Genomic DNA, 24263 nt, shown 5'->3' with positions numbered 1-24263 from the left:
CATTAAGAGCTAAACAAAACGTATGGTTTTCATCCAGTTTGGAAGGGCTGTTGCAGAAAAAAAGGCATCAGTCCTGCCAGTTTTTGCAGTGACAGGCTGCAGGGAGCATTACTCATCATTACAATCTCTGCTGGCAGCCTATTTTCATCACATTACAGTGGTATAATGAAGCGTAGCGAGCTAGCGTCCTCAGGTTCTCTGAGCAGTTCACCATTAGCACCAGCCGAAGGCATTCATCCAAGTAGCTTTATTGAACTTCTTACAGTTAGTTTATTTATAATTAATTAACCAGTGAAGAGCGAAAGGCAGAACCTCGACAAAGTAGTAATCATAAATTGTAGATTTGCTTGTGTTTGAGATGTAAATGTTCTGGCTGAGAAAAATCTGGCTTGGTGGAGGTCTGCGTCCAAAGATTTGTAGCACCAACTCTTCTTTTCTTTGTGTTTTTCCAGGAACAAGGAAAAGTAGGAGTGACGTTTAACATCGGGACAGTGGACATCAGCGTTAAGGAGGCGAATACGCCGGTAAATGATGGCAAATACCATTTGGTGAGATTCACCAGGAACGGGGGCAACGCCACGTTGCAAGTGGACAACTGGCCAGTGAATGAGCACTTTCCTACAGGTACTGCCTCTCTTTCTATTCCTGTCTGGTTTATTTCTGCAAGATAGAGAGTAAAATTACAGCTCTCAAACTACTGGACACCACCTCAGCAACGGGCTCCAACAAAAATGCAAAAAAAAAAGTTTTACAGAAATGGTTTTCTCTTTATATTTGGCAAACTTCTCAAAACACCAACACAGATTCCTAACTAGAAGTGAAATGTACTAGTGGGCATCAGATTGTTCCAGTTTCCCCTCATGAAGATGTCCATGAACAATTTTACAACAGTACACACTATAAAAGCTTATTTATTCTCTTTTTTTGTAAAGCAATACAAGCTATACCACCAGGGATCACGGGGAAGCATCAAGCAGTACGAGTCAAGCCACACCAGCAAATCATAATTAATCAATCTTCCTTTGTATAGTGCCAATTCATAGCCAATGATAACTTTACAAAGAAAGCATGTCTAGACTAGACAACATTAAGCAAGCATACAGGAAAACTTCCTTTAACCAGGCAGAAACCTTGGGTACAGTCAGACGTATGTTGTACAAAGGGGTAGAGGGACATAGAGAAATGGAGAAGAGAGAGAAGCAGGAACAGAGGAAAGAGAAGGGAAGAATGACAGTGGGAGATTGAGGAAAAGAGAAGAGGGAAATTCCGAAAGAGAGAGGGAGGAAATGCATAAAGAGGACAGCAGGTAGATGCAGGAAAAAGAAGAGAGAGGACAGAAGGAGAAGCCAGAGGGAAAGGCAGAAAAAAGAGGGAGATACAGAAAAGGAGAAGAGTTGCAGAAAAAAGGGATTGACAGAAAAGAAGAGGGAGGGACAGAAAAAAGAAGAGAGGATGCAGAAAAAGAGGAGAGATGCGTAATGAGAGAATGAGGTGCCAAAAATGAGAAGAAGATTCTTCAGGAGAGAGGAGGGAAATGTAGAAAGAACAAATGAAGAGGTGGATTCAGGAAAAAGAGGAGGGAGGGACAGAAAAAAACAAGAGGAAGATCCAGCAAAAGACGAAAGAGGAAGATACAGAAAGAGAGAAGGAGAAACCACAACTAAGAAGAAGGAGATTCAGAAAAAGAGATTAAAAAAAAGAAGACTGAGCTGCAGACGAAGAAGGGAGATGCAGGAAGAAAAAAGAGGGGGATGCAGAAAAAAGAAAGATTGAGTTACAACAAGATAGACAATCAAGTGAAATACTATGAACATTTTCCAAACTTTTGTCAAAGGATGAGATAGGTGATGTAGGCATACTGTATGTCTGATGTTAGCTTCACTTTGCAGTGAGATGGACTACACCAGAGCAGAGAATGGATGAGAATTGAATGTCCGTTGAACGGTCATGAAGGAGAAGTAAAGCCCCCTAAAAGACCGCCCCCTTTCATCAGTTCTTTTTTAAACCTTTATAGTTATGTAAGGAAGGTGGGAAAGTAATCAAAATTTATATAACTTAAGTGTTGGTATAAATTGTCATGTGTAAAAGAAGCTAAAGTGAGCCTTAAGCGACCTCTTCTCTATTTCTATTCTTTTCCAAGTTTTGCACACAAGCTGCACTTCAGCTAACTTTAATCTTTTAAGATTGATTATATTTTCTTGGCGTTTTTGTCGACATTGACAACACAGTGAAAAACTACTTTCCATGACTGACAAACTGCAGATCTTGTTTGATCCACAGGATGTAAGAAAATTCAGCTGTTCTGGCAGACAGTTAATCAATATCATTTTTATTACAGCCTATATAATTTGAATGCACAGTGCACAAACCCCAAAAATGAATCATTCTAGCTAAGGGCATGATTAAAATCTACAAAGTTATGAACAAATGACCCACACATTATTCAGAAAAATAAATTTCACCCCCTCCTTGAACTTTGAAATCACTCATAGTGTATTTGGACAGTTTTTCGTGCTCCATCTGCAGGAGTTTGCTCACTGACTGGATGTTAGAAGAGCTGTAAGAGGCATCTTGTGTTGGCTTTGGCGCACTTTACCCCTGTGGCAGACATTTCCTGCAAAATCTTTACTTTCTCACCCTCAAACCTGACTCCGCAGGAGAGGAGCACACCAAGCTCCAATCTTTTGTCTAGCAAGAGGCATTGGCTGTGCAACATCTGGTCAGCTGAATTCAGGGAAGGGGATTTGAAGGCACCAAGAGGTTTTTTTTTTAGTCGCTGGGCAGGCGAGGAAGGGATGGAGGCAGAGAGCAAGGGGTGGCCTGCTGGCCAGATAAAGCTGCAGCGTGCCTGTATCTCTCATTCCCAGGTCAGCAGAAGCAGCGCAGCAGCAGAATACAAATAGGGTCATCAAACAGAGCTCTCTCCATTTGGAGGCTCAGGCGCTCCCTTCATTTGGCACTGAGATGTGCCGCTCAGCTAGCTAGGTGAGAGAGCGAGAGAAGAGGTGAGGAAGGGGGAGGGGAAGGAAGGGAAAAATCCTCTCCTGCTTCTACATAACAGTCAATTAAATTAAGTTGGCTCTCCTGCTCTTTGATATCTGTGTCTTTACGGCAGCCAGCTAAGGAGAGGGCACCTTTGTTTCCTCGTTCGCTGTTACCCACTCTTCCTTTTCACTTAGTCAGAAAGAGTAGACACAGTGAAGCAGCACAGGCACAAAGCTGCAGCTGAGAAAAGAAGAGGTTGAAATGACTAAAGATTGCTCCAAAAGTCATAGATCTCTGAGGTGAAATTTTGCCAAAGCATCACACGTAATTGGACAGAAATGGATGCAGAACCAACAGACAGGGTTAAAGAATAAATAGTGTTACACTAGCGGATGTGACGCTAATGTGAACAGAAGAGTGTCCAGAAATACAACCATCATCACTAGCTAAAATAGTTTCCTTCCAAACACTGGTAAAAAATGCTGATGCTACTCATTGGTAAGAAGCACATAAATAGGAGTTGATCCCTTTCACTTCTCAGCCCTATGTCTCAGCAGCCCTACAGCGTGCTCCAAGTCGCATGCCTTCACCGAGGACAGGGCAGCAGAGTCTCCTGGCATGACCTGGCACGCTGTTTTGGTTTGGTTCAATGCCAGCGCAGGTGATGTTAATCTCTTCTGTCTCTGGCTTTCTTTTGCCGTCGGCTGTCTTTCGCTTTTTCTTTGAGCAGATAACGTTAGACGGGTTTCATAACTGTGCTTCAGCCACATTTCTACTGGAAAATACTGAGAAACTCTACAAACAGCACACGGCACGCATGAGAATGACGTCTCTCTCACGTTCACACTCACATGAAGGAGTTGACATAATCAGACAAATGTGGCCATGATGATGCACAGATGTAGTTTTTGTCACTGTTGTTTAAAATTAAGCTATTTTATTGGCAAGAACATCAAAACAGTTAAGCCCTCTCCATCATTATACAGTGCCTTCAAAAAGTTTCACCCCCTTTGATGTTGTATCCTTTTATTGATTGTATAAATCAGTTATCAATATAATTTGACTTTTATTACAAAAAAATGACAAAAAACCCTCCTTAATGTCAAAGTGAAAACAGATTTCTACAAAGCAATATCAATTAAACAAAAATATGCAATGTAAGAAAAGTGACTGCATAAATTTTCAACCCTTTCAAAGTGGCTGGCCTAATTCAACAGAGGTCCAGCCAGCTGGAGCTAGTAGTCTCACAAATAGTGAAATGGGAATCGCCTGAGTGCAGTGAATGTGTCTCTAGATATTGTAGTGTATAGACACTTGTGTCTGGAAGGTCCAGTCACTGGTTAATCAGTATTCCTGGCTACCATTACACCATGAAGACAAAAGAGCACAAAAAGTAAGTGAGAAATGTAAGTCAGGGGAAGGATACAAAACATTGCCAAGGCACTGAGCATCTCCAAAGCTCAGTTAAATCCATTATCAAGAAATGGAATGGATATGGGACATATGTGAATCTGTCTAGATCAGACCGTCCTCACAAACTGAGTGACCGTGCACGAAGGAGACCAGTGAGAGAGGCCACAAGAAACCTATGACTACTCTGAAGGAGTTACAAGCTTCAGTAGCTGAGATTGGAGAGGTTCTACATACAACGACTGCTGCCCGGGTTTTTAACCAGTCAAAGCTTTATGAGAGAGTGGCAAAGACAAAGCCACCGTTGAAGAAAGCTCAGATTAAATCTGGACTAGAGTTCACCAAAAGGTGAAAGAAAGTTCTTTGGTCTGATGAGACCAAAATGGTGCTTTTTGGCCATCAGACAAGATGCTAAACACTTCAAATGATTTTTGACCCTCCAGTGGTGGGATTGCATGATCCTGTTACCATTGACAGTAGTGTGATTGAGCAGATGGGCTCCTATAAATACCTGGGTGTCCAGTTTGACAGCCTTCTTAAATGGACAGCACAGGTAGAATATCTTTGTGCGAGGTTGGCTGAGAGACTTCACTTTCTGCACAGATTGAGACTGTTTGGAGTTAGCTCCAAGATAATGCGCACGTTTTACAACGCAGTTATTGAAAGTTTGATCAAATATGGCATGTCAGCTTGGTTTGGCAATCTCTCTGTACAGCTCAGGTCCAAAATAAATAACCTGGTAAAAACATCAATGAAAGTGATTGGGAGGGAAGAACAGCCGTCTTTTAACACCATCTATGGAAAAATTGTCGTACACCAGGCTCAGAAGATCGATAGTTTCAAACTTTTCTTTCCTTCCTACCTCAGTCACACTGCTCAACAAAACAGACTGCAGTCCCAAATGTCCCTCGTCTTGTGTATTCATAAGTGCTATACCTTCCTGGCACCTGCTTGCACATGAGCACTCTGTGTGGTAGGTAGTCTAGCTGGTAATGTGTAATTTCCTTTTATTGCGTGTATATTCTGTGCTTTTCTTGTAGTTGGAATTGTCAGTACAAAAACACCATCCCCATTGTAAAGCACAGCAGTGGCAGCATCATGCTGTGGGGTTGCTTCTCTGCAGCCAGTACTGGAAAGCTTGTAAAAGTATAGAGTAAAATGAATGCAGTAAAATATCGGAAAATCCTGGAGGACAATCTTATTCAGTCTGCAAGAGAACTAAAGCCAACAAGGTGAATGTTCTGGAGCATCTGAGTCAACAGCCAGTCTTCAATCCAATAGAGAATTTGTGGCTGGACTTGCCCAATCCTAGTTCAACCTGACAGAGCTTGAGCAGTGCTGTGATTGCAGCCTATGGTGGCTAAATACTGACTTGAATAGGGTTATATTTATGCAGTCACTTATAATGAAAAAAAAGGCAAATTATATTGGCCATGATTGATCCTTGAAATCAATGAAATGGTAAAACATCCAAGGGGTTAATTCCTTTTTTAGGCACTGTAATTGTTGAAAATTTTTTCCTTTTGAGCATTCAGTGGTTGTTTCCTCTGTGATCTATTGATATGTCTGTTGATATCTCTGATCAAAAGAAAGCATCTATTCAAAAAATCACTACTAAACACTTGTCTGGTTTGCATCTCCTTTTAAGCAATGCACAACAAAAAGAAATCAGGCTTTTTTAGTGTTGAATTCCTTCCAAGTGATCCCTCCGAGGTTTTTTTTTTCTGTCTGCCTGCCATTGTCTTAGAAAGGAGTTGAGGTCGGTGGGGATCGAATGCGTGGTAATTTCTTTTTCTCTTCTGCACAGGTAATTTGCAGAGCACTCAGTGATAGTAATTCAACAATGATTGATTTTTTTTTTTTCACCCTCCCTCCCTTGTAAAGGCGTTGTCATCTCATGAGTAATTACATGTTGGGGTCCAGACTCATCGACTGCTTTCTCGCACTCTCCCCATGCTTAACTTGAAGGCGGCAGCCGCCACAGGACTCTCAGGGCGTTCGATAAACAGTTACCGGATCTGGGCATGCCCTCTCTCTCTGCTGAAGACAAAGGTGCCGGTGGATTGCTTGTCATTCAAGGCTGCCTGAAAAAATAGCCAGACTGGTAAATTGGACGTCTTAACAGCAGTGTTTGTGAAGTTGTCTTACTGAACGACAGAGGCCTTAGGGTCTACTTTAAATAGCAGCGAGAGGATTCTACCGCCTGGCATGCTTTTAATATTAAAGTTGCAGTGTGCAACATGGACATCTTTCTTCTACCACCTAAGCCTCACCTGCAAAATCACACTCAAACCATGCACGCCAGCTTTTGTCACTGTAACTGTCTGTTCCATTCTGCTAGTTATGTCTGACTTAGAGGACAAATACACAGTCGATCAATATACATCAAAAAAATGTTAGAAGAAGTAGCAACTGGTGTGTATTGCACAGCGGCTGTGCTCTCAGAACCACAAGGTGAGGGGAGAAAGCAAGAGGGCAAGTGAGAGAGCTGCTATAGAAGCATCACTGTGACTGGCTAGTTAACTGCAAGCTAACCCTTAATGATTGGTTGTTTAAACTACAGAGAATATGGCGGTCTCTTGCCCCTTCCGTAGGTGTTTTAGCCAGTTTTATTCTCATTTCTAAATGAAAGACTGTTTTATCTAACTGGAAGCAAACATCTGAGGAGACAAGCCCGGGTTATACTTCTACAGAATCCAATCCTAAGGAGGAGCAAATAGTGGACTAATACTGTTAGACACTCTGCTGTCAGTGTAGGTTACAATAGCTGGTAGTGCTGGAAAGACTTCCCCTAACTCAACATGAAATATAGCAATAAGTTGATCAAAATATGACTGCCTTTTACAGCACCAACATCACAAAAATGTTGACTGGAAGTGACAGCTGACGGTGTTCCTCATGCCTTGTCCACTTATATGAACTAGCTCAACTTAGCTGATTAGCACTGAACAAGGCTTTTATTATGAAGGAATTCTCAACCCTCATTTTTAGCAAACAGCAGCATTATTGACCCAAAGATGTTGAAAGTACATAAAACTGTGCATACTTTTATAGACTTTCATCTTGATGTCTCTGTGAGAGAGGGAGTCTCCACTACTTAACCAGTATGAAAACATCACTAAATTAAGTTCTGGCTGGGGATTTTCTATTTAAAGGGCTTTTAATTGTGTCTCTGTGTTATATGGGGTCAAAAGAGACAAAATGTACAAATATCTCAGTTTTTTGAGAGAGGTCTGGCTGCAGACCACAGACCTCAGACTCACCCGCCCACAGACCACTACTATGAGACGCTGCATCTGTCAGGATGGAGGTGACGTAATTTGCTGGTACAACGTACTTCCTGTTTTAGATTTCTTTCTAAATTAAACTTTATTTATATACATGGTCTGGCAGTTACATTTATGAAATGACCACACTGTAAGCATTACAGACTAAGCACCATCTCATAGATAAAATTTTTTTTTTTTTTTTTTAAAGTCAGAGGATTAATTGTATGTAGAGCTGTTTTAAATGTAGTAGCCATGCAGCCAATGTAGCTAAGGCTAAAGTCAATGAAACATTGATAGCTACATTAGCTACATAGGTAACATAGCCATGTTGCTAATGTAGCTAATCTCAAAGCCATGAAACTGCATTAGCTACATAAGCTAATGCTTTGTCTCTTAAGCTCATATAGCTACACTAGCTACGTAGTTAACATCCCTTTGTAGGACAATGCAACTATGTCAGCTAAAACAAGCCCTCATTTCAGTAACTTCTTGTAAAATGGGCCTAGCTTAGCAAACATAACATTAGCTAACGGATCTAAAGTAGTTTGATTAGCTTCATTAGCTTAGGTTTAGTTACACTGGCTGTGCGAGGTTGTTTTCATGGAGGATGAGCTTTTTCCTGTGAGTAGACTATTAACTCGGCTTTGTTAAAGGTTTTGTAATTAGGTTTTGAAGGTCAGGTGTTTACATTTAAACTTTTGGTTTCTTAACCCTTACCCTAACTGGAAGTTTAATCCTGTTTTTTTGTTTGTTTGTTTGTTTTGTTTTTGTTTTTGTTTTTGTTTTTGTTTTTTTTTAAGTTTTAGCATTTATTTCTGTCCTGACAGATAAGGCATCTCACAGATGTGGTCTGAGATCTGTAGCCAGACTGTCTTGAGTATTTCTATGCTTGACAGGTGAAGTAAAAATGTGCTGTTTTAAGGAGTTGGATAATTTTAAGTCCCTGAGCTATAGCTCCACATAGTGGTCAAAGTTAGCTGCCACAGTCCTAACCTCTTCCTGCCCAGGCCTGTTACGTGACTGAAAGCAATAAATTGAGAAACAGTGACTTCATAGGTTTAACGTTAGTGTCTTTACATACATGTCATACAGAGAAACACTAAATGTCCACTTTTAAAAGGAACTTTGGACACAAAGTCATAGGTCGCCTGCCATTGTTCAATGCACTGCATGAAGAGATTTGACATGGTTGCATTGTTCTTCCATTCTCTTTGTACTCACTTCAGTCAACATTAAAGACACAAGCTAACTGGCACCCAAACCTGAGAATTCTCAACATATCATTTTACTTTTGTCTTTTTAGTTTTTCAGTTGTTTTCACATGTAATATCTAGCAGCTATACAAACATTAAACCCACTGGTTTTATGACTCATACTGTACTGTATCTGCTAATGTGGGGATGTTGTTGAAGATTGACAAGAAACACAAGGAGGCTGATGATTATGTCTAAACAAAGCTAAATTTATAATGTGATACAAAAACTTTCATGACAGTTTAAAGAGCAACTTTGTTAGATTAGACTGATGTAGTTTATTAACCCAGCTGAACCCTGTCTTTGTTTTATCTAATATCAAAGAAGATTTCAGTTCAGCCAGAAAAATAGACTGTATGACAGGTATGACAAAGCAAAGTTTGTAAAAGGAATATGACTGGTTATACTTATGCTTAGTGCTCATACGCAGGGGAGGATACTGGGAACTTTCAGAGATAAAGCTGTTTCGACTGATTAATTCAAGTTGGTTAAATGTGAGTTTGAACTCAGATAAAAGTCAGTGAAAACACTCAGACCACCATCAAAACTGAGGAGAGGTTACTGAACGTAGCCCAAATGGCCAACATTCGCGTTGCTAGCACCACCAACCCTCAGTTCTTTTTTCAAGTAAATACCCTTATGTCTTTGTCAAACTTGGCGATGAATTGCATCCTTTCAGTGCTTATATGCCATTTTAAGTTGACTCAAATACCCACCAAGCCACGCTGCTTCTCTTTGTTGCTATCCATTCTCTGTGCTTGTTTATGTCCCAGCAGTAGAGCCTTATAGAAGCATGACAGTAGCCAACAACCAGAGCTACAGCCTTCACTAGTGGTGGGCAACAGCATTACAATTCAGATATAGCATTATAACAAAGGCCTGATCTGATAAATTACTAATAATTTGTCTTACTGACCAAGAGGGTGTCAACTTTAACCTTTTTAAAGATAATTGCATGTGTCCCTTTTATAGAACAAAGATTACAAGCATTAAAATGAAGCATAATTCTCATTCAGCTAATCAAATCTTCTTTTTTTGTATATTTATAACAGATGTTATGTCTTAGACACCCTTCTAAAAGAGCAGGTCTAGACTCTTCTCTGTCTAATACCTTTACAAAGACCCAACAATTATCCATCATCATGAACACAGCACCTGCCAATATTTAGCAAAGCTACAGGTGAAGGAAAAACTGCCTTTTAACAGGCAGAGACCCTGAGAAGAGTTAAATAATCTTTACTAAATTGTACACTGAGATATAAATGTAAGTATAAAGAAGGAAAGTAGAAGGTCGGCTTTTTTTTTATCCTGGAAAGTCAATTCAGTTTTTGCACTCTTTTTTTTTGAACATGCTCCACACACATCTACCAGGATCACAAACACATCCAGAACTATAATCCTGCATGGTCATGCACCAATTGAGAGAAGTCAGAGTAAGGGGCTGCACACAAAGATCGCCAGAGCAATTAAGACGTTTGTTGTCTTGCTCTCAGCTGCAGGTACATTCAGCATAAAGGGGAATACGCAGAAGACATCACAGATACTTAGCACCAAGAAGGGCAACATATTATTGACTCCAATGCCGAAGAGCAGCTGCATGGCCTTCTGCACCACAAATAAACCAAAAAATCTGATTCTTTCCACAGTGTGTATGGTGTTAAGGACCTTGCCAAAGGTCAGTGATGTCAACCACTGAACTATCCAGTGCGGGCTTTGTGACATTAATACTTTGGGACAAGAACCATCTACCCACTGGTTTCAAGTCAAAGTCCCTACAGACTGAGCTCCCAGTCTCTTCACTTCTTTCAAATCCATTTCCTGTATTGGCTTTGTGCAGTCATAGCCTTTCCATTTGTATAATTAGTAATCATCCTGAGCCACTGTGCAAACAGCTGAGTGGTCAGTGAGTATGATCCTGAATAGCGACTATTCCTCAATGCAAGCCGTCCTTCATATTATTTGATAATAATTTTCTGTGCTCTATTTTGTTTGAATGACTGAGAAGAAGGCTTGAGAACCTTTCAGAGCCATAGCATTGCACAATGTTGATTGAAGTGAAGCTACATCAGCAGCTCTACAGTAAAGTGTTCTTATTGCATACAGATAGAAGAAGCTGTACAATTTTCTTGTTTAATAGCTCTGTACACGGGTCATCTTCTTTCTTATGAATGAAAAGACTTTCATCGGAATAAAATAAACCCTACACTTTCTCAGAAAATGTTGGTATACTCTGTCAAAAGTTCTTCTTTTTTTGTTTATAGTTTTTAATTGCTTTTTTTTTATAGTTTTTTAGTCTGCACTGGTCTTAAACTAGACTGCAGCATGTTATCTCTATTGCCAAACCATTTTTTAGTCAAAGCTGTGAGGATATTTGCAGACAGATGTTGTTTTTTTAATTAATACCCAGTGATTTTCACAAACAGGTTTACAAGATAAAAATCGTGTATTGTAGCGCTGATAAATATAGAGGAATAGGTGGGATTTTTGCATTTCAGGGTCCTATTCTTCCATCTAGCAAAAAACCCTCCTGATCCTATATGACAGCATTTCTCCTGCAGCTTACACATGTTCAGTGTGTATTTGTATGTGATTGCTTTGTCTCTCCCTTTTCTCTAATTATCCCCTCCCTCTAACAGTGCCCTCTCAGATCTCTGGTCTTTTTTTGTCCTCAAATTCCTCTTTATCTGCGTTTCTCATCCTTTTTCCTTTCGTTCCTCATCAGAGCCGTGCATCTCCACTACAATCGTGTGTACTTTTGTGACAACCCACATTACTGCAGGGGCTTGTCTTTGTTTAGCGAGAGGGTTCCAATTTCCTTATATAACACTCCGAATCCCCGCACTCTTTGATTTTGGATTACATGATCTTTTTGCGCCGGTTTGAATCTTTGAATCAAAGACTTACAAGGCCGAGCCAGGCGGAAATTGTGCATCAGACTTTTCGCCGGAGCTGGCCGAGGTTCAGGCGTTGTCTCAGATGAATGACCATTGGCCTAACTACTCAGCTCGGGCCTCGGGGAAGCTGTGTTTGTGTTCCATCATTTGTGGTGGGTACAAGAGGGTCGGTCATAACAAGGGCAGCCTTGTTTTCTTTTTCAGATGCGCCCAAATGTACAAAGACCTTCGTGCATGCTCTGATGCGCATTAACCGCCACCACCTGAAACAGACACAATGTGCAGCACTGTTTCAAAATAACTGCCAGTCTTTGTCTTGAAATACAGACAAAACAATTCCTCAGGAGCAAGATAAATCCCCTGTGCGTCCCCCGGGCCAAACACGATTAGCTCTATCAGAGACATGATCTCTGTCGCTCTCGGAACCTCAGACTAAGCCGAGTGTCGAAGCCGCCGGTCTAATTCATCCTTTCAACACCATAAATTTCAGAGCAACCTGATAAATGATGAATTTACACCCTCGCTTTGTGTGACGTTGGAGAGAGAACAGGAGGATGGAGGGGAAGACAGGGACAGATGTGGACAGAAATGAAATATTTAATGAAGTGGATGACAGGAATAGGGTGGGAAAGCTGATATATGCCAATAGATTGCTTTAGGAGAATAAAAAAGAAGAAGAAAGAGTGAGTACAAAGTAGATAAATGATAGCAGGATTGTGTCTGTAGCTAAAGAGTATGATTCAGCCAAGAAGAGAGCATGGATTGCAGATTGCATTAGAAAGAGAGAGAATAGCGGGGGCAGAGGAGAAAGAGAGAATAGAAAAGACTCGGTCAGAAGAGTGAATAGAGCAGGTGAGATGGAGATGAAAGCAAGGTGTAGATTGGAAAGGAGGTGGGTGGTGCAGGATATTCAAAACCAGCGGCTGCAGCAGCCGTGCTATGGACTGGAGCTTTGGAATGATGATTTTTTGGACAGGGCTGCAGTATATCAAATGTACTCATCATCCCCAAATGGAGAGAAAGCCAGGAGCCTGTCACGGTAGCCATTTTCACAGTTTTGATGGGCTCTCAGCACCGGCCCTGTGATGGAACCCCGGCGAGATTAGTCTGGCAAGCAAACTGAATAGAACGAGCCGAGCGACCAGCAGATGACTGTCGGCGTGCCAGTGTTTGTGTTGACTGAAAAGCTGCCACCACAGGGGAAACATTTAGACATTGTTTTGGCTGGGAGGGAAAAAATAGTAACGGCAATGACTGGAGCTAAAAGAGACACATAGACACAAAGCATGTTACAGCACAGAAACAGCGGCATATCATGGAAATGTTGGTCTTTTACATCAATTAAAAGGTCCTAATTCAGCCGCCCAGCTGAGCAGGTACAAGCAGCAAAATGTGGACGATGCATGTTAACCTACTCTGAAACACAGTGTAGCACTAAAGAAGCAATTTTATGATTAAGCATTTGCTAATGTCCGTGGTCATTTGACAAACTTATAAATAAAATGTAGTCATGCATATTAGCATAAACACACATCCATTTACCTCCATGAACAGCTTTTAATTTGAAAATTCCTAACTAATAGTAGACACAGCATCATCAGTAACAGGCTCTTAACCTTTTAATTTGATGGCACATGGTCAAATGCTACCAATTGTATTAAGATAGGAGGAGGTCAAACCAGCTTTGTAGTGTTCCAACAGTGTGCAGCCATTTATAAGGATGTCTATTTAGATACATAGTCCAAACCTGATTCGGTTCTCATTTCTTCGAGGTATTTCAAGGTAAACAATGTTTGAAAAGTCTGTTGGTTTATATGAATTACACTCTTTCGATACAATTCTAAATGGACCTCCACATAACTCCCTGATTGGATGGGGTCACCTGTCTTCCACCACTTTGTGGCAGGGTTAACAGTTGGAAGGAAGGGGCAGCACATTTGAGCCTTTAAGCTAAAGATGAATACGCTTTCAATCTGTGTTAACACAGAGCTGAGAACAACAAAACTTGAAGGAGTTTGACTTTTCATCCCTTTTATGGAAAGCAATTACATATTTACTTCTCTTGTAATCTGCTGTTTAAATTGTTGCATTTCTGGCCTTGTTTTTGCTTGTAATATCCTGAAAAAAGAAGGGTTCTCTAGACCTTTAATGCCTATGTGGTCTATATGAAGTGTAATGACATATTCTTTTAGTAGAAAGTAGACAACTACATTTGCTAAGATTTGATTTTTGGCCATGTACTCCACTCCAACAATATTTTTCATTCATAAGAGCTGGCTTTGTTTCCACATGTGGCACAACAAGAAAAGAGAATTCGGGTTGCCAGTGCCTGAGATCCAAAACACCATTATAATAGAAACAACGCTGCACAGTTTATGCTTAAATCACAAAAAAAATGAGTCTTATTATTTTGTAAGTACATAGCAGTCTAAATCGAATAATGTGTGTTAGTAGAAACTCAGGAAATAGATCTTAAATTCAGAAACAGCGACTCTCTCGCTGCAACATCAAACACATAATGGGCTTTTTTTTTCTGCAGTTGGGTTGTTTGATGAAATGTCTTTGTGGAAATATCCACTCTGCTTTGAAAATCTGGTTTTATACCAAACAATGCCGCTTTTATTGGCAAGGTCGTCCATTCTGGAGTCACCTTTACAAACCGAATATCAAATTGACAAACTAGAGAGATTTTTCTCATTAGTCGAACAATTAGTTTGTGGTGTATTCATTACAAGGAGCCTGTCACCTCATTAATCACCTGAAACAATGTAAGAGCTATACCTGAGATCGTACCATTAGCAATGCACTGTGAGTGTCTGCACCCTTCTCTCACATTCAGCTGTGGTTTCACTCCAGCTCAGCGAGAATATAGATGACTTTATGTATTCTGTGTGTAAGTCCTCCACCTGCTCCCTCCTAGTACTAAACTCTTCCCCGTCAGGTTTCACATACAACCCTCATGCCTGCCTCTGTGGCCCCTGTCCAGAGGAGAGTGTATTTGGCTGCCACCTGAAACCTGCTGCAGATCAAAGGAAAGGGGGAGGGAGTCCTGTTGGTAGCTGATTAACCTTCTGGCACGCTGCACGCTCTCTCCTTTAGCTCCTTGGGCTCCCTCGCAGCCATATCCACACTCCGTCCCAGCTGGGTGTAAACCGAGCTCTGGGCTGCTTTTTCTCTCGATGCTGGGGGTTGGAAAGGAATGATAGAGAAATATTACCAAGGAAACTGAAACAAGCTTAAAGTTTACCCAGCTACTGTAGAACACAAGTGGCTTAATGACTGGTTTAATGTAACTGTTGTGTTCACTCATTATGTACAATTTTAATCAGCAGGTGAGAGCTGGGCAGTTTCAAATTCAGGAGGCAGCATGCAGAGCTGGGACGTAACGAAGAGCAAGTACTTCATAGCTGTGTTTTAATGTGATGGGAGGGTTTTTTTGAGTTTTTATGAACACATTTAAATGAATACTGGAGCTTCTTCATGGCCTCTAAAGGCAGAGTGGACAGGAAGACTGCTATTTTTTAGTTTAGGCAAACATGCCAGAATAGTTAGTGACTTTGGCCTAGTCCACATGTCGGGTGGTGTTTTTGAAGATGTAAGTTTTCTCTTTCTGTGCCGTCCCCAGCTGCTACAATTTCTAAATCTTTGCTCATGTTAAAATACAGAAGATGCACACATGATGTAAAGAGCTTGTCATGTCATTGGTAGTCTGTCTTTCAATGCAGCGCAGGCAGAGCAGCTCACTCAGAGACAGCAAGATTGAAATGAATACACAAAAAATTGTCTTGCCATGCCTCTGCAATGACCATTTTAGTTTCAAAGTTGTTCCACCTAGAATATATATCTAAACCCTCTGATATTGGCACTGAGATTGGTGTTTTTGGAGTGTTATATGAAGCAGCAGCTACCTCTGTAGTCCATCCAGGCATCTCTGTTCATCGTCACAGTGGGGGACGAGCTGTTTATGTATGTGCAGGCTTTTGAAAAGTCCAGGCAGCCAAGTTAACACAAGTTTGGCATCCGTGGTGGCCATGCAAATGAAAGTTATATCGTTGCACATCAGTGATATCAAACAGATGAGGAAACCAGAGCACAGTGTGACGTTACAAGCCCAAACTCTGTTTTCCCATCTACAAATAAACACTGTAAACAAAGTTTCTAAAATAATCACCAACGAGAGTTTCCCAAAAGATACATTTTCAGTTACCTGAAACACTGTTTTAATGCACTAAGACCAAAATGTGAAGAAAAAGTTAAAAAACATTTCCCTGCATGGTCTTCAACCAGGCTGGTAGTGACACTTTTTAACAGCTTTTCTCTTTCCTTATCATGCTTTTGATGAAAAAGGTGGTATATTGTAGTTTCATTTTCATCTACTAAAACAATGACAAAAAATTTTCATCAACAGCCTTTACCATGAGAAAGACTTGACTAAAACTAGCCAAAAATAGACCATTGATGACTAAAACTAACTAAAAGTAAGTTTAGTTTTCATGAAGATGACTAGAACTAGACTAAAATGTAATGTAGTTTTTGTCTGACATTTAAAATTTGTATCTCTTCTGCCTCTCAGCTGTAGAAAACAGCTGAGAGGCAGAAGACTCAGACTTTCCTTGTAGGCACGGGAAGAGCAGAGATGTGTGCTGTTCCTGCTTGACACTTTCCCAGATCAGTCATTGCAAAATATAAATGATGAGCAAAATAATAACATGATTTTCCTGACTGAATTAACAATAGTAGTAAATTAACCTTATGGAGTTAGGAGTTTGGCAGCACGACTTAGTATGTGACCAATATAAAAGAGGAAACCAGGCACTCCAAACATCAAAAATAAGGAGGAAATACTTTTAAAATCGTTTATTATTATGGCTAGGTCATATAAAAGTCAAAAGCCAACATATTATTGGGCAGATTCTTTCATCCCCTGTATTCCAAGAGCACCCAACTTTGCTTCTACAGTTCCTCCACTTAAACTGCATCGAGCAGCCAGTCACCCCCCTGTGTATCAGTATGCATTTACAACTACCCTACTGGAAGCTAGAATGTTCGCAAACAACATTTATTGAAAATTGATGGTACTCAGACAACTACATCGCTGTAGAGACTGCATATTTTGTATTGAGACAATGGAAATCATTTCACAGGAGGACAGCTTAACTCTATTTCCCCTCTGGGTCACAACCAACGACAGTCTACATCTTATATACTGGGGTAGCTTCTGGATTTGATGGTGCTTGGCAACAGCTGGCAACATTTGGCAACAGTGGTGAGGTAAACATCCTTTTTACAGGCAGCAACCTCAAGCAGAACCAGATTTATGGTGCACAGTAATCTGCCTCAGTGGGCCAAAAAGTGGCAGAGGGAGAAAGATGCAGTGACAGAGACAAAGATAAACAGAGCAACAGCAACAACAGAAAATACAGAATTACAACAGCAACATCAACAGTTATTGAAAAGCAGTTATAAACTGAACAATGGCAACTATATCAATGATAGTAAAACTGACAGTAGCAGCAGTTGGAGTCATACAGATCTACAGCAACAGCCTGCATCAATCAGTACAGATCTTTGTGTAGTATGCAGGAGAGAGATTACATAATGTGCTAAAAAGCATATCAATAGGTGTCTTTAGTCAAGTGGATATATCTGCATGCCACATGAGCAGCCTTTAAGTACTCTCTGCATATATTCCCCCACACTATCTCTTTTTCTACCAGATTTGGAACTACAAAATGTCGTTTCTCTCAAATAAAGACACAAGAAAAGAGAAATGTGCAATGTCTGTGGTGAGTAGACTCCATCATGCTGACGTCATGTACCTGAAGGAGTAGTGGGGATGACAGCAGGAGATACCCCCCCTATGGAGTCTGGGCACTGGTAGTGGTGCTGATGAGGGATGCAGCTTTAGATGAGGAGTAGAGTTCTGAGAAACTGTACTGGGTCAGGGATAAAGTGGCTTGGAGGAGAAGATGGAGGTATGCTGGCGGTTAGCACTACTTTTCAACAGCTTCTCCCCTTAATAATGTTAGACATTGATTATAGAGAAAAATATAATATATGCTACTTGGAATATAGTTTTGAAAAGACTCCTAGATACAGGAAACATGACCAGCAGACCTGAGAAGTGACTCATAATTTGTGTAGCAGGTCTGAAGTTGCTGTGACCCAGTTCCAGACCACCAGTCCTGGGCTCGGGCAGAGAATCTAACCTCTAGTTTCATTAACTTTCCACAAAAGTATTCAGTAGAAAAGCCTCTTTTTCACTTTCATACTGTATTGACATTTCTGAGTATGTACTTTTCACTTTCACTGTAAAGAAGTTCTGCTTTTCTCCTTCACTCTCAGTATCAATACTTCCTCTGGAGTCAGGACCGGGTACCTTTGCACCTCTGGCAGGTAGAAACTGAACCAGGAAAGAGCAAAAATAAGAATCTCTGAATGATTTATGGACTCAAGGATAAGCATGACATCATATCCAGAAACCTCTTTTCACCCTTCGCTTGGTGGATCCATAGGAGTGTGTGCAGGATTTACTGTGTGCAGAATGTCGTCAGTAGATGAATCACCTCTGAAAATTCTCACAATCAGGCCACACATTTATCCACGAGGCTTTTCTAACAATTACCCAGCCCTGCCCTTTCACTTGACTTCTAAAAGATGCTGCTCTTAAGTTTTTTTGTTCCTCCAAATTTCCTCCCACACGGGAACAGAGTGACATCATGTTGTCATTCATTATTCCACACAGGCTTCACAGGATTCTGTCATACCTTTAAAGTCTTTGAAGACAGAGCTCAACGTCTCAATTCTCCGTGTTGACAGACTCACAGCGCCTTTCAGAGGGAATGCTCCTGTGATTGTCAGACTGAAATGGCATCCTGGCACACACATCCACCAGACGTATCTTACCAGAAATAATACTGAGTACACACACAACACTCCCTATAAAAGGCGCTCTATTATCTGTAATACCTGGAACGTGTTACTCATGGTCTCAGAACAGGAGAATGCTGCAGGTGGGGTGTAGTGTTTTTTTTTTTTTTTACCCAAAAGGCCTCCCTGCATGTCAGTAATGATCTCATTTGTATGCATTGTCCTTCTCAAATCTGTGCCACTGTGGCACTTTGCTCCCAATAGGTCTGCAGAGCTTCAAATTACCACTTCCTCCTCCATCCTTACCCACTGTCCTCTCCAAACCTGATACACATTGTGCTCCTTACTTCTAAATAGGCTACAGACTGAATCTTTCCACAGCCCTTAAAATTTGAAAGCAGGTGGTGTCCAGATGGGGAATTAGTTGCATGAATTGTGCTAGATTTAAATGCATGTTTAACTTTTTAATAAATACAAGGTATGGCTTTTGAATAAATGAGACTACGCTCAAGGATAAAACCATGTCGTTCACAGTCACACTGAGTGTTTCATATTAAAGGTTTGGTATTCACACACAATTGCTGTGAGTTTCCAACAAGTGACTGTAGTTCACTGCTAGCTACTGATTGAAGTGCATTTGTTTTTGTTAAGCCATAGGAAAATAATTCATTTAGAAGCTGAGCAACTCAAAAAAAAATTGGTGTTTCTTTTAATTTGTTACAAAATGTCTCCACAAATTTGATTGTGTTTCTCCTTTTGATCAGGAGTCAGACATTTTTGGACAACTTTGGCACACACTTTAGTCAAAATTTCATGCAAAATTTGCCAAAATGTCTCCTCATCATTGGAGACCATTTCTGCTATCATTCATGCTTTCAGTAGGGATGAGAACCGAGAACTGTTTCCATTTGAGGGACCGATTCCAATGGGTTCAATCCATCAACATAATTTACATACGGTCTTAACTATTCCCTTATCAATGCCTTTCTTCCATGTGCCTTGATACATGGTCACTAACCAACATAAAATCATTATAAACTCTAACCCCTAACCCTAACCCTAACCCCCTACCCTAACACACTAACGCAGTTGAAAGTTTGGCTTCATGTCTTAATAAAAGACTCAAACAGTGTGACACCTTATGGATGTCTTACAATGATTCCATGCAATGCATGCATCTGTTTGCACAAGAACTATTAATTTAAGATTTCGCCCAAATATCTAGGATCCTGAGACTAGTTTTATATTTATTTCATGGTTTTAAAGAAAGTGAGCTGTTGTATTGTATTTTTATCCAAGTTCAGATTGAAGATCCAGAGAGCAGTTTGTTTTAACAGGGACATTTCCAACAAAATAGATAATTTTTGAATATATTTAACATTTCTTATCTCAGAACTGTTTATTATTGCCAGTAACTGAAGTATGCTTGTCACTGACTTTCACTGAAGGTGGCATACATCTTGATCAGTGTAAAGAGAGAGTGAGACTCAGTAGAATCTGAGTTATTAACAGTGAAAACCTATATAGTTTACTTTTTCCAAAAAGAAAATTGACATGACAGAATTGATAAGGGCATTAATAAAGAACTGAATCAATAAGAAGAATTAATAAAGGCATCGATATCATTCAAACCTTATCAATTCCCATTCTAGTTTTCAGATGTTTCTGATATGCATGGGTGCCACTCTTTTGTACCATTCAAACACACGTTCACGTAACATGCAGTGTCTCCTGTATTAGGGATGCACACGGTTAAACAGTTGAATTCATTTACCAAATTAGCTGGCGCAAAATCTCTGAGTTGGTTAGACTAATTACCAATCATCTTTATAAACACAGGGTTGAAATCCCTATCTAATGCTCTTTTCAACTGTAATAGACCTCCCGCCACTAGAGGCTGCTGTAACTTCAGTTAACGGTCACTGCCTTCCTGTCTTAGTCCTCCCCCGGCAATTCACCAGACATCAATATGAGAAGCTTAGCAGTTAGCATTTAGAAGGAAAAGCGCGGTATGAAGTTTTTTAAATAGTAAATGGAAATAATGTGGTATATCGTCTGTCAAGTGAATTCACGTATTACCACTCAGCCGAAGTAAAAAAAAAGGCCACACATCAAAGCTCGATATTAACCTGTGAAGAGGAATGAAGGCTGGTGGAGCTAGCAGCTAATGTTAGCCATACTGTAGAGAGGCTATCAGGCTCACATCATACCCACTGACACAATGACTCTGATGAGTTTTCTCCTCTTTTGACTAGTCGGTTAAACGCAATTTAAATGGCCATTTAGCCGAATAGGGAAATAGACACCAAGGAACATTTTTACCCAATACACCTCAGTTAATGTGCCAAAAGCTTCAGCTGATGTTTAGCAGTTTACCTTAGCAAAAAAAGACATGGGCTTCAACCAGTAGCTAGCAGAGAACTAGAGACTTCTGTTAGTAGTAACTTACAGCATTTGTATGTGCATACCCAACCTTTAATATATAACACCCAATGTGACTGTGAACCACTTGGTTTTTAGCCTCACTGGTATGGCCTAATTATTCAATATCCACCTTGTTTAACTATTTTGCCTTGATTGTTTGATATCTTGTGTATTTCTAGATAGAATATGATGCATTTCTGTGTTTTTAACCTCTTCTTGCAGGTTTTTATAAGGTTTATTATTCTATGACTGCTAGAGATAACCTTGTGTTGTGTAATCCATGGATATTTGTTAAATCTAGGTGTGGAGTGTGCTGTAAAAAATGAATAAAACATACCTAAAATGCTTGAAAAAAATCATCATAAAGCTTTTATAAATATTTCTAAACAAAGATAAAACTCTTCATAAACCACTGTATAAATGTGTGATGTCTGTTGCTGTTGCCGACTGTTTCAAGTTGTTTGTTAAACTTTCAAATTTTAAAGGCAACAGCGACATTGAGCGCTATCAAATGGCAAATAAGAAAATCCCGTTCAAATATACCCGGCCAGTAGAAGATTGGCTTCAGGAGAAAGGTAAATCTTTATCGAACTTTAAGAATGTCTTATCTTTTTATTTTCTGTCATCTCATCGGCTTGTTCCCTTCCAACCTCTGAGAATGAATAACCACCCCTTAAACCCTTTAAAAATCAAGTTAAACCAAACGTTGTTTGATACTTTCCTTTAATTTTCTTTCTTTTTTCCGTTTTGTCATTATCATCTTTTTTAAATTTTGTTGACTCATGGTATCCAGTTAAAGGGACTGGGAAAAGATTTTATAAACAGTGCAACAATTAGATTTTTAGTATCAAGTAATCCTAATCTTTGTTTGCTGAATTGACTGGGAGAAGGCATTATCCATGCTGAAACAGTCAGCCAATTGTTTTGAGAGGAGAATTATCTCCCTTGGCTCAAATCCTCAGTAATGTTTGAGAACAAACTAATCAGCGGGCATATCCCCCTGAAAACTTTCCAAACAGCAGGTGCCTTTCCCTGCTGTAATTTATCTGATTGTAGTTATGCACATTACACTGGATAAAATCCTCACTTGTTTGGTGATGGAAAGCTAAATGAAGCCTTTTTGACAGTGAAGTATCAGCGAGTCTGCCAAGGTGCACTGCTCCCTCATTCTCTGATTATGATCAAATCAGCACCTCGTTTATGTTTACACACATTTGCGGGGAATAAAAAGTCTCCTCCCTTCTCTTTCATGAAATTTTCTCACTCAACATAAAATCATTATAAACTTTATTTAAAGTTAATTTTCACATAAACATCATAACCTGCTCATAAAGTCCCTTTAACAACCGCTAAAGCACAGACAGGTCTGAAAAATACCATTACTGCTGCATGCATGACTCCACACGTGCTATTTCATTTTGGCTTCTGTGATATGAGCATCCTGTCCCTGTCATTCCATGCCTGGTGTATTATGTATCCTAATTGTGCCAGTGCCGCAACGTAACAAGCCTGCAATACCATGCATCTGTAAATTACACCAGTGAGATTTTTAATTATGATTCCTGTATCGTGAAACTTTGTTGTATTCCATTTCATTATTAATGCATGAGCTGTGTGTTTTGACGAAGATATTTAGGCCTCCCCTAATGAAATTTACCATGACATGTAGCAAGTGTGTGTTGCTCATTCTTTATCATAATGTGCCAAAGCTTGTATACATATTTATTAATCACATTACTGCATAAATGCCATTGTTTTGTCCAGAGAATATTAAGAGTGTCTGTGGAACATGTTTGTTTTTCCAAATAGAGATAATTTTTATACCTGCATGTTTTTGCACCCTGCTGATAATGCTGCTTAGCTGCTTAGTGTGTGTCGTTTCCAGCATTAGTCGCCTCTTTCTGGGGCTGTTTTTCTCGCATATCAAAGGGAAAAAGCCTTTTTTTCTGTAGATAATGTTGCATATAGCCGCAGCCTTTTATAGACAGAAAGGTGGGGTTGTTTAATCTGATACTGTAATTACTCTTTACAGTGTAAAAGCATGCACCACCATTACATTTCATTTCATCTCCATCCACACTCACTTAATCAAGCAGTAAACTAATAGTATTAAAAGGCAGCTTTCTGCTAGTGCATCCATAAAGGGCTAGACCTACTTCATCCTTAAGGCGCTGCATGGCAAAGATAGAGCTTTTACAGACTTTCATGAATTTTGCCATTGTAAAGATCTAACAATCATTCTCGTCCCTCCTGCGCCAGGCCGGCAGCTGACAATCTTCAACACCCAGGCCACCATCTCCATCGGCGGAAATGACCGCAAGCGACCCTACCAGGGTCAGCTCTCAGGCCTCTACTACAACGGCCTGAAAGTCCTCAACATGGCCGCCGAAGGCCACGTCAACATCAAGATCAATGGCAGCGTACGGCTGGTGGGAGACGTGCCTTCCAGCAGGGGCGCAGCACGCACCACCACATCAGTGCCCCCAGAGATGTCCACCACCTTTATCGAGACGACAACCACGCTGTCCACCACGACCACCCGGAAACAGCGCTCTCCACCCACTATTCAGGTAAGACCAAGGGGATATAAGGAGTGGTGTTTGGTGGGAGATTGTGTGGTGAAAAGTGCCTGTATGCCTGTGCTGACCGAACTAACATTTACAGTTTGTCTGTCACCCACATGGTTCCACAGGCATTGCTGCAAGCCAGGTTCAGAGATACCTGAGTGGATGTTCATCTAAAACTTTTACGAAGTTTGGTTGAACATGTTTAACTTCCTTGCATAGATCTGGACTGAGGAAAGTTTAATATTACACAGCAGCACTGGCAGTAACCCCTAGATACTCAGATCGTGCCAAAGTCTGACTTTAAGGAATGGAAGACAAATTATTTTAACCCTTTAAAGCCTGAATACACAAAATATAGCCAGAAAATTCTCATTTTTAGGAAATGAAATGTTTATTTCACTTTCTACTGAAATCCAAGAAAATCCAAATTTCCATAAAATTTAACATTTTTGTATCTCATTTGATACATTAGGTGTTTCTGGTAACTGATAATCCACTTGAGGGCATTTTTATCATATATCAGATTGTATTCAAATTTTTTTCTAGTAATTTATTGATCATATTAATTAGATAGAGGTATCATAAAAGTAT

General features: G+C 40.2%; 1 protein-coding gene across 3 annotated transcripts in view; it reads left to right on the top strand.

The window, feature by feature from the left end:
- Window positions 1-24263, top strand: part of LOC121521774 (neurexin-3b) — a 536400-nt gene that overhangs the window by 444862 nt on the left and 67275 nt on the right. For all 3 annotated transcript variants that reach the window (XR_005992887.1, XM_041805939.1, XM_041805938.1), the window contains 3 exons: window positions 453-624; window positions 21591-21680; window positions 23365-23675. Coding sequence is in view for 2 of the 3 variants with exons in the window: in XM_041805939.1 (XP_041661873.1) it covers window positions 453-624; window positions 21591-21680; window positions 23365-23675 (573 nt within the window). In the remaining variant the exon portion in view is untranslated. The remainder of the gene's footprint in view (window positions 1-452; window positions 625-21590; window positions 21681-23364; window positions 23676-24263) is intronic.

The sequence above is a fragment of the Cheilinus undulatus genome, linkage group 14 (assembly GCF_018320785.1).
Source record: "Cheilinus undulatus linkage group 14, ASM1832078v1, whole genome shotgun sequence".
Lineage (NCBI taxonomy): Eukaryota > Metazoa > Chordata > Actinopteri > Labriformes > Labridae > Cheilinus > Cheilinus undulatus.
The sequence above is the reverse complement of the archived record's forward strand: the minus strand, read 5'-3'. Positions and strand labels throughout refer to the sequence as shown.